Source organism: Buteo buteo, chromosome 23 (assembly GCF_964188355.1).
Source record: "Buteo buteo chromosome 23, bButBut1.hap1.1, whole genome shotgun sequence".
In the NCBI taxonomy this organism is placed as follows: domain Eukaryota; kingdom Metazoa; phylum Chordata; class Aves; order Accipitriformes; family Accipitridae; genus Buteo; species Buteo buteo.
The window spans coordinates 11,265,213-11,282,101 of NC_134193.1; the positions used below are offsets into that span (position 1 = coordinate 11,265,213).

The following is a 16,889-nucleotide window of genomic DNA, read 5'->3' on the forward strand; positions in this document are numbered from 1 at the left end:
CTGCTTTCAGGACTCGCAAGGCAGCTCCCAGCTAAGCAGAGACAGGCTGCTGAAGAGCCCCTTCATCAATAACACTGCTGCTCTCATACCGAGCCAGAAAGGAGGCACACAGCCCGTCCCACACAAAGGAGAAGAAAACTGGTGCCCAAAACAGCCTCCAAGGCTGGAGAAATGACAAGTGAGCGATTTCTGAGGTCTGTGAAGCACTGGCAGGGTTTCGTCTTGAAATGCGCTGAAAAGAAAATGGAGTTGCATCCTAAAAATGGCAGGGTATTATTCTGAACTAGTGACACTGCATTTCTTTAACACGTCACTGCTCTATTAAGCATGGGGAATCTTCAGAGATTGCTGCCTTCTACTGCACACCATACGAGACTTGCAGCCTTTAAAGCATTAAGAACAGAACATCCACATGTGTACACACACCTGCACAAAGTGGGTCATCTCCCTTTGCAGTGAACACACTGCCTCCATCTATAACTTCCACACAAATCGCCGAGTGACAGCGTAAGAACAAAGCAGTGGAGTGAATATACGTCAGGAAAATCACTGCTGCAGTATAAACAAGGTCTGACAATGCAAAATTAGTATCAGCTTGTGGTCCTGAGGTTCCAGCTGGAAGGAATTCAGAGCACGCAAAACAAGCACATCGCACTACAGTCTCCAACACTTGATGCACTGCCAAGCCTGCCTTACTGTTGAGCCAAAGTGTTTGCAGGCGCAGGTACCCACCAAAAATGCCTACGCTCGCCGAGGTCTGCGTCTGAGCTACTGATCAAAGAGCATGTCGGGGTATGCTCAGTGAGCCCTCCATTGTATACACAGAATGGCTGCTGGTGATGAAACAAATCCTGCTGCAACCTGAGCACAAGGTCTCAAACCTGGATCAACTGTGTTCCACTAGCCCTGCCGTGTGGCCAGTGGAGCCAGCCCCATGGGCAGCTCACGGAATCCTCTTGCCACATCAGTTTTGGGGGCTAGAGAAAGACGAAAAACCCAAACTCTAATAAAGCAGGTAAGCTAAGGGAATCACACACCCCAGGATGAGCCTGCATGGCTGTATTCTAGGAGATGGGAGCCTTCTACTGTGAACCAGTGTCCTCAGCTTCTGTCACTTGGTCTAGTGCAGCTGGGTACCACTATATAAGTAACAGATGCCATAAAAGCACAGAACCAGTTCAAAGCCCTTCAGATGTAAGGACAAGGAAATCTAATGAATGTTTTAGATCAATGCCTAGTGATGCTGAGAAGACAGAAGAGGAATAGTTAGGTGCAGCATAAACTCACTTTGAGATACCTACAGCCCACCCATGGACCTAGACCAGCCTGACCCAGCAGGAGAGAAGAGGGGAGCCTATTTGGAGCCAGACTAGCTCCTCCAGTGCAGTCACATAACACACTGGCTCAGGGCATCAGGCTAAAGAGCAGGAAATTAAGTCCTGAAACAGCAAACTGGGAGATTGAACTGCCTTCCTAATTAACCGGTAAAGAAACTGATTTGGGGAGTTCTTTTTATTGCAAGCTAGAGAACCATAACATGCCATTAAACAAAACCCAGGGCTCCATTAATCTCTGTAGATCTGTGCTGGGATTTAGCTATAGCAACACTGAGAGACATCAGTAAGTGCTGAAAGTCTCAGCAGCTGTCTGATCTTTGGGCAAGAATAGCCTTGTTCCACAGGCACAAGCGCATTCCTCAATGATAGCACACTTAAGAAAAAGAAGTGGTTTTTTCTAACATTATTGCTCCATGTCAACTCTTGCTCCATTGTTTAGAGATGTTATGGAGTAGGGAATGGGAGAAGTTCACACGACATCATTGCAAAAAAATCAAGAATTCCCTATGTCATCAAAACGGACAAGAAATACCAGATTTACAGCCTCTTTCTGAAGCTCAGAAAAGCAAACAAGTTCTTACAAATGGAAGCAAACACACCCCTGAGTTCAGGAAGCAGTTCAGTTATACAGCATAACATCCTGCTCCAACAACGAGAACAAGACCTTGCCCTCTTCCCCAAGGAGTTGTCCTCTAAGTAAGAGCAGCTGGAGTGCATGAAGCTCTGCCTGGGGATGGATGAGGAGCCAACTGAGAGCTTATGGGTTAGGATTCAAGAGAGGACAGGTAAAGGTGACACTATAGTGGGTGTCTGTTACAGGCTGCCTCACCAGGAAAAACAAGTGGATCAGGCCCTCTATAAAAGGATAGGAACAGCCTCATGTTCGCAGGCCCTGTTGCTCGTGGACTTCAGCCACCCCCATATCTGCTGGATAGACAAGACAGCAAGGTGTAAGCAATCCAGGAGGTTCCTGGAGTGCATTGATAACTTCCTCCTCTGAGTGATAGAGGAGCCAATGAGGACAGGTGCTCTCCTGGACCTCATACCCATAAAAAATGAGGGGCTTGTTGGGAAGGTGAAAGTCAAAGGCAGCCTTGATGGAGTTCAGGATCCTGAGGGCAGGGAGGAGGGTAAAAAGCAAGCTGGACTTCAGGTGAGCAGATTTTGGCCTCTTCAAAGATTTCCCTAGAAGACTCCTATGAGATAAGTCCCTAGAGGGAAGAAGGGCTCAAGGAAGCTGGTTAACATTCAAGGATCACCTCCTCCAAGCTCAACAGCAGTCCATCTCAATGTATAAGGAGTCAGGCAAAAATGCTAGGAGGCCTGCACGGATGAACAAGGAGCTCCTGGATGAACTCAAACACAAAAAGGAAGCATACAGGGGGTGGATGCAAGAACGGGTAACCTGGGAGGAATACAGAGACACTGTCCAAGCATCCAGGGATAAAATAGGAAAGCTAAAGCCTAAAGGGAATTGAATCTGGCCAGGGATGTCAAGGACAACAAGAAGGGCTTCTATAAGTACATAGGTGACAAAAGGAAGACTAGGGAAAATGTGGGCACATTGCTCAATAAGAAGGGGGACCTGGTTACACAGGCCGTGGAAAAGGCCTTCTTTGCCTCAGTCTTTACTAGCAAGACAGGTCTTCAGGAATCCCAGGTCTCAGACATGAGGGGGATTATGTAGAGCAAGGAAGATACACCCTTGGTGGAAGAGGATCAGGTCAGGGATCCTGGACAAAGCAAAACTGGACATACTTAAGTCCATGGGCCCTGATGGGGTGCACCCACGAGTGCTGAGGGAGCTGGCAGATGTCATTGTGAGGCCACTCTTGATAATCTTTGATCAATTGTGGCGATTGGGAGAAGTGCCTGAAGGCTTTCCTGAAAAGGAAAGCAAATGCCGCTCCTATCTTCAAGAAGGGCAAGAAGGACGACCCAGGTAACTACAGCCCAGTCAGCCTCACCTTGATCCCTGAGAAGGTGATGGAGCAGCTAATCCTGCAAACTATTTCCAGGCACATGAATGAACAGAAAATCATCAGGAGTAGTCTGCATGGATTTACCAAGGGCAAGTCATGCTTGATCAACTTGATAAAAGTCTATGATGCAATAACTGTCCTGGTAGGTGAGAAGCGCAGTGGATACCTAGACTTCAGTAAGGTCTTTGACACTGTCTCCTATAAGATCCTCCTAGGGAAACTGTTGATATACAGGCTGGATGAGCAGACAGTGAGATGAATTGAAAACTGGCTGAATGGGCGGGCCCAGAGGGTGGTGAACAGTGGCACGAACTCTAGTTGGAGGCCAGTAACTAGTGGTGTACCCCAGGGATCAATACGGGACCTAGTCCTGTTTATCATCTTCATTAATGATCTGGATGATGGTGCAGGGTTAACCCTCAGCAAGTTTGCAGGTGACACCAAACTGGGAGGAGTGACTGATGCACAGAGGGCCATGCTGCCACCCAGAGGGACCTTGTCAGGCTGGAGAAATGGGCTGACAGGAACCTCCTGAAGTTCAACAAGGGGAAGTGCAAAGTCCTGTACCTGGAGAGGAACAACCCCATGCATCAATACATGCTGGGGGCCACCCAGCTGGAAAGCAGCTTGGCAGAAAAGGGCCTGGGGGTCCTGGTGGATGCCAAGTTGAACATAAGTCAGCAAGGTGCCCCTGCCTCAAAGAAGGCTAATGGTATCCTGGGCTGCATTAGGCAAAGTATAGCCAGCAGGTCGAAGGAGGTGATCCTTCCCCTCTGCTCAGCACTGGTGAGGCCACACCTGGAGTGCTGTGACCAGTTCTGGGTGTTCCTCAGTACAAGAGGGACATGGGTATACCAGACAGAGTCCATTGAAGGGCAACAAAGGTGCTTAAGTGACTGGAGCTTATCTCACATGAGGAAAGGTTCTCTCACATGAGAGCTGGGACTGCTCAGCCTAGAGAAGAGAAGGCTTGGGGGGACCTTATCAATGTATTTAAATACCCGAAGGAGAGTGCAAAGAAGACGGGGCCAGGCTCTTTTCAGTGCTGCCCAATGACAGGACAAGAGGCAAGGGGCAGAAACTGAAACACAGGAGGTTCCCTATGAACATTAGGAAACACTCTTTCCACTGTGAGGGTGACCAAGCACTGGCACAGGTTGCCAGAGAGGTTGTGGAGTCTCCATCCATGGAGATACTCAAAAGCCATCTGGGCATGGTCCTGGGCAACCAGCTCTGGGTGGCCCTGGTTGAGCAGGGTGGTTGGACTTGATGACCTCCAGAGGTGCCTTCCAACATCAGCCATTCTGTGATTCTGTGAACGTTAACTATCTCTGCTTCACATATGTAACACACTGTGCACTAAGGTGTTCTCACATGACCTAACTACAAGACTCTTGCTTATGGACAGCCAGGCAATTCCTCTTATTTGGGTAAGAGAAGTAACTTCACAAATTCTCAACACACAGCCCATTCTTCTGCCACATCTTCAATGGCTCTTCAGTTTTGGAGCTTACACTTGGTTACAGCACACCGAGAAGAAATGCTGGCAAGCTGCATAAGCTTAGCACTCAGATATCTGCTTAAAAATGTTCAGGAGACCTGAACGCATCTCTCTAGTATGTTCTCAGGCTTTGTTCCTCACTCAGATGCAAGGGGAAAACAGCTTCCAGTATTTCATTTTTTAAAACCAAAAAAATCTCCATTAGGTTTGAGTGGTTTCACAGGAGAACTTTTGTGTTCTTTAGGTCAGAGATAAATTTCTGCAGCAGTAGATTTTGCTACTACAACAACCTACTCACTGCAGTAGAAGCTGATTATTAGGGACGGTGCCTACAGAACTTTTATGTTGCTCCTGGGCACCACAGGGTTGTAATTGGCATCCTGAAGGAAATCAATTATTGCAGGTGACAGTCAGAACCACATCTACATCTCTGAATTTCAGCACATCTGGCTTATTGTGGTAGGCTCTTTTTGGCAAGAAACAGAAGGTAAAATTGTCAGACCACTGAGAAAACTGTGTGAACTACATAAGAAACCAGAGCAAGACATGGATGCCAAGCTGCAGAGAAATAATGAGCATCTGAATTTGCAGGGATGTGCTGCAAGGTCTTTTCCTAGTGAAACAGAGCTGTTCTAACTGCAGATGGTTACCACTGTCATCAAAAGATGAAGCTGTGAACAAGCATCCTCTGTGCTCTGGGAAAGCCCAAAGGTGTCTCTCTTTCTGCCGCCACCAGCTCATATGCACTGGAGGGCTACCAAAACTGGGGACAGAGTGCAGAAAGGCATCATAGCAGCCAAGAACATGACAACTCTACAACCAAGGACCAGGGCTCCTGCACCACTGTTTGAGATGTTTGGCTTTTTGTATAGTTTAACACCTATTTGCTTCCAGTGACTGACATACTGGACAAGAAAAGCCTTTGTTAAACATCCAACCTCCTACCCATAGCAAGACCTGCAGCTAAAGAGCTCTAAGGGCACTCCAGGACCCAGTCCTTTGGTAAACCCCAGGCAGGTCAGGCTTGGCTGTCCTGACATTTCCTTGTTAAACACAAGAAAAATATCCCAGCTCAGCCACAGCTGCAAGCAAGACTCTTTGTAGGCCAGCATGCTTCTAGCAACCACAACTTTTTTGCCTTTCTTTCTTTCCTCCTTTTTTTTTTTTTTTAAATAAAACATCCACATGTTCTATCATCACAAGGGATGATGATTCAGGCTGACCTGCATTAGACAGGCATTGAGCCTCACACACAGCGTTGATTTAAAGTCGTTGTGGTTGAACTAAAGAACACCGAATCATGACAAAGATGTCAAAAGACACAGAATCCACCACATCCACAGATGAGCTGTATCAGCATTTAATTACTCTCCTGGTTAATCCAGTGTTGATGACAAGAGGCAGCAGGCAAGGACTATTCTAAGCAGAGGGATGCAAAGCCTGTGAGTACGCTTAGGTCACCTCTTAAGTGACAGTCTGCTTTCAGACAGCTTGCTGCACATCCTCTTGTCTGAGCAGCTCAGTATACACAATCCCTTTTCCCTTTTTTTGGTTAAAAACATCAAAGCCAGGAAAACAAAAGAAAAAAAGAAAAGAAAAAAAGAAAAGAAAAAAGAAAAGAAAAGAAAAAAGAAAAGAAAAGAAAAAAGAAAAGAAAAGAAAAAAAGAAAAGAAAATCCAGTCTACAGCATAAGCCCAGCAATCTGCCATTTGGAGGACAGAATTATAGAATCATAGAATAGTTTGGGTTGGAAAGGACCTTTAAAGGTCATCTAGTCTAACCTCCCTGCAATGAGGAGGGACATCTTCAATTAGATCATGTTGCTCAAAGCCCCATTCAACTTGACCTTGAGTGTTTCCAGGGATGGGCCATCTACCACCTCTCTTGGCAACCTGTGCCAGGGTTTTACCACCCTCATTGTAAAAAATGTCTTTCTTGTATCTAGTCTAAATCTACCCTCTTTTAGTTTAAAACCATTACCCCTTGTCCTATTGCTACAAGCCCTACTAAAAAGTCTGTCCCCATCTTTCTTGTAAGCCCCCTTTAAGTATTGAAAGGCTGCAATAAGGTCTCCACAGAGCCTTCTCTTCTCCAGGCTGAACAACCCCTACTCTCTCAGCCTTTCCTCATAGCAGAGGCGTTCCATCCCTCTGACCATTTTCATGGCCCTCCTCTGGACTCGCTCCAACAGGTCCATGTCTTTCTTGCACAGGGGACCCCAGATCTGGACGCAGTACTCCAGGTGGTGTCTCACCAGAGCAGAGGGGCAGAATCACCTCCCTAGACCTGCTGGCCACGCTTCTTTTGGAGCAGCCCAGGATACAGTTCTGGACTGCAAATACACATTGCTTGCTCATGTCCAGTTTTTCATCCACCAGTACCCCCAAGTCTCTCTCCACAGGGCTGCTCTCAATCCCTTCATCCCCCAGCCTCTTATTGATACCAGGGGCTGCCCTGACCCAGGTGCAGGACCCTGCCCGTGGCCTTGTTGAACCTCATGAGGTTCACATGGGCCCACTTCTTGAGCTTGTCCAGGTCCCTGCCCTGGATGGCATCCTGTCCCTCAGCCATGTCAACTGCATGACTCAGCTTGGTGTCATCTGCAAATTTGCTGAGGGTGCACTCGATCCCACTGTCTATGTCACTGATAAAGATATTAAACAGTACTGGTCCCAATATGGACCCCTGAGGGACACCACTCGTCACTGATTTCCATCTGGACATTAAGCCATTGACCACCACTCTCTGGATATGACCGTCCAGCCAATTCCTTATCCACCCAACAGTCCATTCATCAAATCTGTATCCCTCCAATTTAGAGAGAAAAAGAAAGGCAGCCCCTAAGACTTTTCTGGAATCTGCAGGCAAACATGCAGTGACACTCCCAACAGCACAACCCTCTCCATCCTTCCTTCCAGAATGCCATCAAGCCATGGAGTGCCCCCAAGTGTACTCCAACAAACACAAACCCCTTATAATGCCTCAGGAATGGCAGTACCAGGCCATGAAGGAGTCTGGCCATGCTTTGGGCCTCTGCAGCAGGAAAGTATTCATTAGGCAAAACACAATAACCCTGCAAAGTGCATTGTGTTCCACAAGGAAAATATCTCCAATGTTTCAGCACATTTGGCCAGAAGGGAAATCCCTTCCTCACCCAAAGCAACCCAGTGGTTTATCACTGAGCATGAAAGCAAGACAGCAAAACCAGGAAGGCGGTAACTAGCTGTCCTGGTTTCAGCTGGGATAGAGTTAACTGTCTTCCTAGTAGCTGGTACAGTGCTATGTTTTGAGTTCAGTATGTGAAGAATGTTGATAACACTGATGTTTTCAGTTGTTGCTCAGTAGTGTTTAGACTATAGTCAAGGATTTTTCAGCTTCTCATGCCCAGCCAGGGCACCTGACCCAAACTGGCCAACAGAGTATTCCATACCATGTGATGTCCCATCTAGTTAGGAACTGGGAAGGGGGGGGCAGGGATTTCGCCGCTCGGGGACTGGCTGGGTGTCGGTCGGCGGGTGGTGAGCAATTGCCCTGCGCATCATTTGTACATTTCAATCCTTTTATTACTACTGTTGTCATTTTATTAGTGTTATCATCATTATTAGTTTCTTCTTTTCTGTTCTATTAAACCGTTCTTATCTCAACCCAGGAGTTTTACTTCTTTTCCTGATTTTCTCCCCCATCCCACTGGATGGGGGGGGAGTGAGTGAGCAGCTGCGTGGTGCTTAGTTGCTGGCTGGGGTTAAACCATGACACTAGCTTTTACTGCTGTTCCTTGTTCCCAGGGAGCAGTATGTATCATTAAATGGGAGACAATGAACAACTGACTATACCACAGCCAGAAAGGCTATGGGGCAGCTAACTGCTCTCCAATCGCTTTCTGAACAGTTGCAACAGGTTAGCCAGGCCCAACTCATCATTCAGACTGCACATCCAGGTATGTACCTGTCTCACCCTCCCTCCATCCTCCTTTCCTTACCTTTCACTATCAACACGGTGTTTAGTCTGTGGTTTCCCTTTGTCCTTCTGCGGGGCTGGGTCTTCTAGAAAGCTGTGGTCCAGGCTGTCATCAGGAACAAAGTCTTCCACGCTCTGTACTTTTGCAGGAGCTTCAGGGTGGGGAGGAGGAGTGGCAACAGCAGCATCTGCATGAGCAACAGGAGTTGTAAAACACAGTGTTCACCACAAGCAAGACAGAAATTTGCTTTTTACAGATCTGTCCTGCCCAGGGCCTCTTCAGCACACAGACAGCAGCCATGAAGTAGGACCTCAGCTACACAGCAAGGGAAGAGGAAGCATATGAACAGGATACTCAAACCAATCCAGAATCTCGCACGAAAGCATTCACAGACCACACACAGCCGCTGTGGTTTAAGATGCATCAGGCTGACCCAGGCTCTTCAACAGTCTGAAAAACTCTCTAGCATGGCAGCTGACTCTGCTCTACAGTGAATGCTACTATACCACAGCCAGATTTTATACATATGCTGTGTGCACTGCTCCTGTGTGATGTCCCTTCATTATTCTTCTACCTTTTCCAGACTGTTCAGTTCACCCACTCACCTCCTCTTGCTTTTTCAGCTGTAACTGTCAGAGGCAGAATTGTTCACACTGTGCTTTTAGATGCCCTGTGTAACCAAAAGCTCAAGAGCTGCTGCAAATAGAGACTTGCTTTAATATAGCTTATTTGCAGAGACACCTTTACCCATCTTCAAGGTATCAGGATGAAAACTCATGAAATGAGCATAACCAAGAAGCCTAAAGTGATTAACCTTTTCAGAATTTGCAATATTCAACCTTTTTATTCTGCCCAGACAGCACTTCACAGCTAGTCTCTTTTCTTTTGGGTGAACAAGATTTGTATTTTTTTTTCTAGATTTTGCTCTACTAGTACAACTTTCAGATCACTTTTGTGTACGAAGAACACTATTACTAATATCATAGAGTAGCACTGGTGTAAGAAAAAACAAGCCAAAAGAACTACTACTACAAGACTTCAAGGGAAAGTTTAAATAGCAGCTCCCATATTTTTTAACTGCTTTCCAATTAGCTAGTCCCTACATATGTTCCAGTAGGGGCACAGACCCTTGGCATGCTACATAAACCTAATAACACTGACAGATCAGCTTTTCCTAGCTGCCTTTTGCAACCCTCCTAAAAAACACTGTTGAGATATCAGGACTGCAGGCCACAAGCCTAAAACAGTTCTCAAGCCAAGTGATTGATTTAAAAAAAAAAAAAAGAAGAAAAAAAAACCTCAAACCCCAAAGATCGTAACACTGGTAGTAGACTACTTGGTTTTTTTTCTACATATGAATATGACACAATTTTTTTTATTGACAAGGGATTTCTAACATTTGCTCCTCTTTGTTTGTTTGTTTGTTTCTGGGTAGGAAGAGTCAAACAAACTGAAATGGGTGTACTGTGTCATACCTGGTAACAGATTTAGGATGCAGAACATTGTGTGCAGATCTAAAACTAAAAGATTTCAACATCTGAAACTGCAAACCATGTTCCCAGCACCTCCTCCTTTCTTTGTGTGGGTGTCTCAAGAGTACTGTGAGCTCTAGGGATTGACAGTTTGAGAGGGAAGGTATTTCCAAAGGGTGATTCAAACCATGTCACGCTAATGATTTTTAGGCAGTGCCAGCTCTGCAGCTCCAGTCAGCTTCACGAAGAAAATGAATGTGACAGGCAAATTAAGGTCCAGATCAGTAAAATTACATGCAACAAAACCCTTGATGCCTCTGCCCTACAACTTTGTCCAGCAGGGGTTTGGAATGAACACTGTGCTACTCTGCTCCATTGTGTACTAGTGCTAAGGAAGAAGTCAAGGCGAGCTGCCTTCCTCCTCAGACCATCTCTGAAGGAGCATATTTCCCCGGAGGGGAATCTGCTGCAGAGCCTGGACTTACGTGATCATTTCTGGCTGAATAACCTTTAAAACCAGCACTCTGCTGCTCTCTGTTAACACACAGGAGCCCCTTTGAGCTGCCACACTTTTGTGAAGACAGAGCTTCAAATAGCTTCTCTAACAATTTTTCTTGCTATTCAAGAAGCATTTGTGCTCCTGGTGAGAAGCTGACAGTTATTTTATTAGTGTCTCCTGCATGTTCACTACCTTCCTCCTGAAGCCCACCACCCAGCTGGCTGGCTGGACACAGCCCCCATCCAAGCCCACCACAGAGACAAACCAAAACACTGATCAGGAGAAAAAGAGACTGACAGCGCAGCTCTCTTTGGACACATGCTGCACACACACAGGGCCTGTGCCCTTCAGACACCTGTCTGCTCAGCCTCTTGCAGGGTAAAAACGAAAGGAAAACAGAAACGCCCATGGGCGACACCCTGCCTAGACACTGCACGCCAGCACCTACCTGGCTGGGGAGGAGAGGGGTCTGATGCAGGAGATGTCCCAAACAGACGTGAAATAATGCTGCGCTTTGGTGGTGGGACTGCAGCTGGAGGTGCTGGGGAGGCTGTAGCTGGCGGAGGCGCATGTGGCTGCTGGGCCTCGGGTGCAGGCACTGGTGAAAAAGATGGGGGGGGTTCAGGAGAGATGGTGGAGCTTGTGGAAAGCGGCTGGGGCGGCTGTGGGGTGCCAGGGCTGGAGCTGCCCGTTGATGTGGAGCTCGGAGGTACTATGGGTGACTGGGAGCCAGAGGAAGGGCTTTGCCCATTAGTTGTTAGTGGCGATGTGTGTCCTCGACTTCGGGCTTCCATCATTTCAAGGAAGCTGCAAGGAAGATAAATTGTAAATAAAAGGAATAGAGAAAACATGCTCACCAGAGCACCGAGCATGATGCTGGGCTGCTTTGGCTATATGCTGAGCTGGGAGGGTACCGGTCTGCTTTCGGTGATGCTTCGACTCCCTGGGCCACAATCAATCTGGTTCACCCATGTGAGCTAAACTCACCTGATTTGCGTTGAGGTGTGGAGAATCCCAACCTGCTTTGCACTGCAGGATGAAACCTACATTTGCACTGCTACTGGGAACTCCCTGGATAGACAGACTGTAACAACATGCCAGGGCTTAAAACACAACCTTAAGTCAGTTCTTGGACATATGTCTCTAAGGGAGTAAGTGCTACAGGAATGACACATTTTTAGATTCAGCAGAAGAGATCAGAGTGTTCAAGAGAACTCAAACGCTATAAAAACCTCTTCTTTCAGCCAAGAATGGATTTGAGAGGAGAATCCTTGAATGTCGGAAGAAAAGAGCTATCCAGAGGGCTCACAGAGGACTGACTGCAATTATCTTTCTCGCAATGTGCAGATATACAGGCAGTCTCTCCCCCTGCACAGCAACCCCCCCTGTGTGGGAGGCAGTGGAGCCAAGCAGCAGAAGCTCTGAAGCAAGTTGTGGTCCTGGCTGGATTCCTGACTAGAAGAGCAATAAAGCCTGTAGGGCTAGAGAGGGTGAAATGCTCTATCCTTTTCAAAAAGGAAACCAAGCCGGATCCTGCTGCAGCCTCCTTCTGGAGCCCATTTGGTTAGCAGTCTTTGTGCAAGCTGCATGCAAAGAAACACTAACAGAAAGCCAGGCTCTTACTATGAAATGGTCTCAAAATAAAATCTGCTACATGCTGCACATCTGAGAGATATAAAGAGGACACTGAAAGTGAAATATCGTGTATAAAATCTAGGACGTCACAGACTTGACTCTTATTTCATTAAGCCTAATGAACTCATGCACAGAGGCTCTGGGTTCAACTGCTTCTGCAAGACAGACAGACTCCATTGTGCTCCAGGCAATGAGTATGTCAAAACAGAGACTTCTCTCCCATACAGAGCATGACCTTGTCCTTCAGGGACTTGAGTCTGACAGACACCCTAACTGGAATGACTGCTAAGCAGAAAGCAAACAGCAGGGGCTACAAGACTCTAAACCCCCTTGAAATATCATTTCCCATTTTAAGGAGCAACCTGATACACTTTTAAGGAACAAACTAATATACTCTATGACCAGCAGTGTCTGGAGCCCTAGAGAACAACATCCCCAGGAAGCTGTTACTTGAATTGGAAAACCAGGAGTCCTTCTTAACTAAGGAACTGGCTAAAGCGGAGATAAAGGGTAGCACTAAAAATCCGTATTAGCTAGCAGAAAAATCCTTGGTAGAGTTCCTCAAGGATTAGCCTTGAGATATATTTCAGCATCTCAGTGAAGCGGCACAGAGACCAGGGAAATGCTCATGAGGTTGCAAGCTGGGAGGCAGCATCAACAGAGACAAGGACAGGGATAAGATACAGAAGGAACTGGATGATCCTGCATAACAGAAATGGGAAGAAATTCAACTGTGCAAAAGAAATAGTCATCTAACAAGTGTTCTTGCTCCAAGTTCACATGAGAATGGCTAGGAAAGACTCGTCTCACTCATTCCAGAAGACTGGACTAAAGGCTGCAATTGCAACAATGCCTGGGAGGAGCAGGAAACGAGAGCCTGGCTGTCACACGGCCGTCTACTACCTATCACGCGCAACCACTGTCAAGGCACCTAAATTAGCGCCACGCTGTAGTAGCCTCACTGATGCTTCTACCAGGATCTGGGGCAAGGCTTATGTGCTCACTCCACCCAGCAGACTGGCTGTAACAAAACAAGCTCCTGGCAGAGCTAAGATCAGAGCATGCGACAGAGCATCCATTCCAGCATCCTCTCTCCCAGGCGACTAGTATCTGGGGTGAGCTATGTGACAACACATTCCGTTGAAAATGATGCATGATTTGTCATGCACCAATGAGAAAACATAAAGGAGCTTAACTCTTGCACTGAGCTCTGTGGAGAATGCATCAGGTTTGTTTGGGACGTGCACAATGCATCACACACCCTGCAAGAATATAACAGTGTATGTTCAATGCATCTCTGTCAATGTGCTGCAGGGCCGAGCAATGGCACATCACTTCTTTCTTGAGGAGGGGGTCACGATACATGCCATTCAGCATCCCACAAGGCAGACTACACAAGGCATCTGTGGTGAGGGAAAGATAAGCCAAGGGTACCTGCAATTCAACACTTGTCCAACAAAGTGAATGCTCTGAATCCACAAAGCCACATGAATTGCTATGGCCTGAAAAGTCATCCACGAGACTTGCCTGCACAGGACATGCGGCTCTGCAGATCCACACCAGAAGCACTGAGTGCTAAATTCTGTCATCCCTCCCCTCCCAGCTTTGATTCAGGGCTCCTGGCGAAGGCAGGATGGCTGAATAGCTCTGCTTTGTGGTATTTATTCCTCCTCCTCCCAAGGCCTACTCAGGGTTAAAGACTCCTGCCTCCCAACTGTGAAGAGAGATTAATCCCAGCTAATCTACATGCACTCCTGTTCCTGTTTATAGCAACAGCGATCCTGGCTGGAAGGCCTGCAAGCTTGGTCACTGCTGCATCCAGCATCCAAGATACTGATGCCAGCGCTGCTTGCTCTCCTGGCTGAGCTGAGCCCTCTGACTGCCTATGTGAGCACCTAAATCACCAACACTACATGAAAACAGAACCAAGCAACCTCTGTGTCTCTGATCAGGATGCTGGGTCCCACCATCAAGGCAACTGGGTAGACTCAGGTAGGATAAGATGATTGTACACTGAAGACTAAGGAACAAGGATCCTATATGAAGTATATACAAAGGACATATATAGTCATTTTAGGATACAGAATATGAAGCTGAAAGAGTACTTAAAGCTGGACCCAACAAAGCACAGGACACTTTACAAAATCAGTGTATCTGAAGATTTACTGCACTTTGTACTACCAAAGCTGCCCACTTTGGAAACAACCTGCTTTGTTCTGGGCAAGTAGCCAGCTCTAGAGGGAGGGACGACTGTGACTACCACCTGTTTCTCCTGCAGAAACACATGAATTTTAAGAGCTGGAGGGGAAAAAATGCTATATAACGGAACTATAAAGAGTGTCATCCTTCACTCCAGCTCAGCTAGTCTCGAGAGTAACACACATTCAGGCTTCTTCTGCACCTGTGCTCCTATGCCTTGCTCACCTACATTATGTAAAGGGCATAAGAATAAGAGACAGCAAGTTATTTTTAGCAAAAAGATACAATGGTTATTTGGGGACAGCACGACACAGGCTCCTACCCCAGCACAGCACCAAGGAGATCTGTGGCACATGTGCTTTGTATCACCTTCCTCATCTCCAACCAGACTTGTGGGCCAATCTCTATACTGTGTGCCATGACACTGGGGAAATAAGGATGGTCTGATACTGGTTCTACGTGGGCTGCATAAACCAGCTCTGCTGAGCTTTCATATTCATATCTTCTTCCGTGAAAGAGGTAGGTGGAAAAACAGCATACATGAAAACGCTGCCAGCAAGCTCTCAGTAATTTCCAGGATGGAGGTGTCTAAGCATCCTCCACACTTTGAAAATACTACATAATGTATGAATGCTTTCTCTGGCTTTACACACACTCTTCAGAGGCACAAATGTGGCTGTTTTGGGAACACACCAGCCCAAACCTGCCAAGTGTCTGTTTTTTCTCATATTCTATACAACCTGGCCACTGCATTTCTCGTTCTATCTTTTTTTGTCAGTCCTTTGCAAAAGGACTCATTCAAAATCTTACTGTGAAACAAGCAGCTTCATGTCCACACTAGGTGTAGTCAACCAGGTCCTATTAAAGCACAAGATGAACTCATGCTGTGACCTGAGTACACTTGTTCACTTGGGATATAGAGACAGCAAACGTGCCATGCAAGTCCAGGTGGGTTATCTGTCCTCACCCATGCAGGCTCCTTGTTTGTCTTTCAATCCTTCCATTTCAGACCAAGTAACAAGTCCACATCCTCAAAGCCCCTGAATGATTCACTGTCAGTTGGACCTGCTTGCAAGAGGAGACTTCTATGCAATTTTAAAGATGAACATGCTCTGCAGGAACAAAAATTCATCAGGGCTTGAAGCTACTCTTGCTCTGCTCCCAGAGCAAAGAAAAAAAAGCAAAAAAGAACTTGTTAACCTCACAGTTCCTAAAATTGTAAGCCCTCATGTTCATTTACTTTTGAAGACGGGAGCAGCCTGAAGCTTTTTGGCTCCTGGTTCTAAATTGCTGTGATCAATTTTTCAAGTGTATTTCATGTGGCAAGAAAGGCTTTGGGTTATTTTATTAATTGTGAAAATGAAGATTAATAGGCCATGTGACATTAATTTAACTGGGGTTATTGAGGGTTAGATTTCCACGTGTCTGGTTTGGGCTCATTAAAGGTACTGAACCTGATTCCTGCCCCAGCCCAGGCCCCTGAATGTGAAATCAATTGCCAAGCAGGGTTGAAACCTGCTGCCCAGGCCTTGGAGAGTACAGCCCCTCCACAAGAGCTCCTCAGGTTTTCCACTTGACGCAAAATGGATGCAGCAGGATAACACCCCCTCCACAAGAGCTCCTCAGGTTTTCCACTTGACGCAAAATGGATGCAGCAGGATAACACCCCCTCCACAACATATGGGACAAGCTCCATGTTCTCCACTTCTCTAGCAAGATCAATGATGATAGGTTTAGTTGCAATTAATCCTTAATGCATCCCCTCCAAAAAACACATGAACTAGAGTCCCATCTAGTACACGTTGGCTCCTGATCTGTCTGATGGCAACAGTGATTCATAGCAAGTGGAAACAATAAAAGTGGGGTAGGGGGAAAAGAAAGCAAAAGTGGTTTTACTTTCCTAACTGATAATTCAGCCTTTCGTCAGTGTGATTCCAGACCAGTACTTCAATATAGCTGAAGATACAAGAGAACAGCTCTAGCAGCAGGTCCTCCTGCCAGACAGTGCTAGCGTTACTCAGCACCATGGTCTTTGCAAAGTTACAAGCTGTGCTCAACACAGAAAAAACAAACAAGCAAATAAAACCCCAAAACCCAGTCAATGACTTTGTAGTGAATAAAGCTGTCTAATGCAGGGAGTGTGTCTCCCAAAAGAAGAGTCCTCATCAGGGGAGTGCAAATGCCTTTCTGCAGTCACTGGTCCATCATTCATAGGATGAGAGGAAACGGCCTCAAGTTGTGCCAGGGGAGGTTTAGATTGAATATTAGGAAAAATTTCTTCACCAAAAGGGTTGTCAAGCATTGG

General features: G+C 46.5%; 1 protein-coding gene across 3 annotated transcripts in view; it reads right to left on the reverse strand.

Moving 5' to 3' along the window:
• The window catches only part of RABL6 (RAB, member RAS oncogene family like 6), a 60,447-nt gene that overhangs the window by 9,193 nt on the left and 34,365 nt on the right, over positions 1-16,889 (reverse strand). For all 3 annotated transcript variants that reach the window (XM_075054593.1, XM_075054592.1, XM_075054594.1), the window contains 2 exons: positions 11,199-11,557; positions 8,801-8,966 (listed from right to left, as the gene is read on the reverse strand). In XM_075054593.1, coding sequence (XP_074910694.1) covers positions 8,801-8,966; positions 11,199-11,557 — 525 coding nt within the window. The remainder of the gene's footprint in view (positions 1-8,800; positions 8,967-11,198; positions 11,558-16,889) is intronic.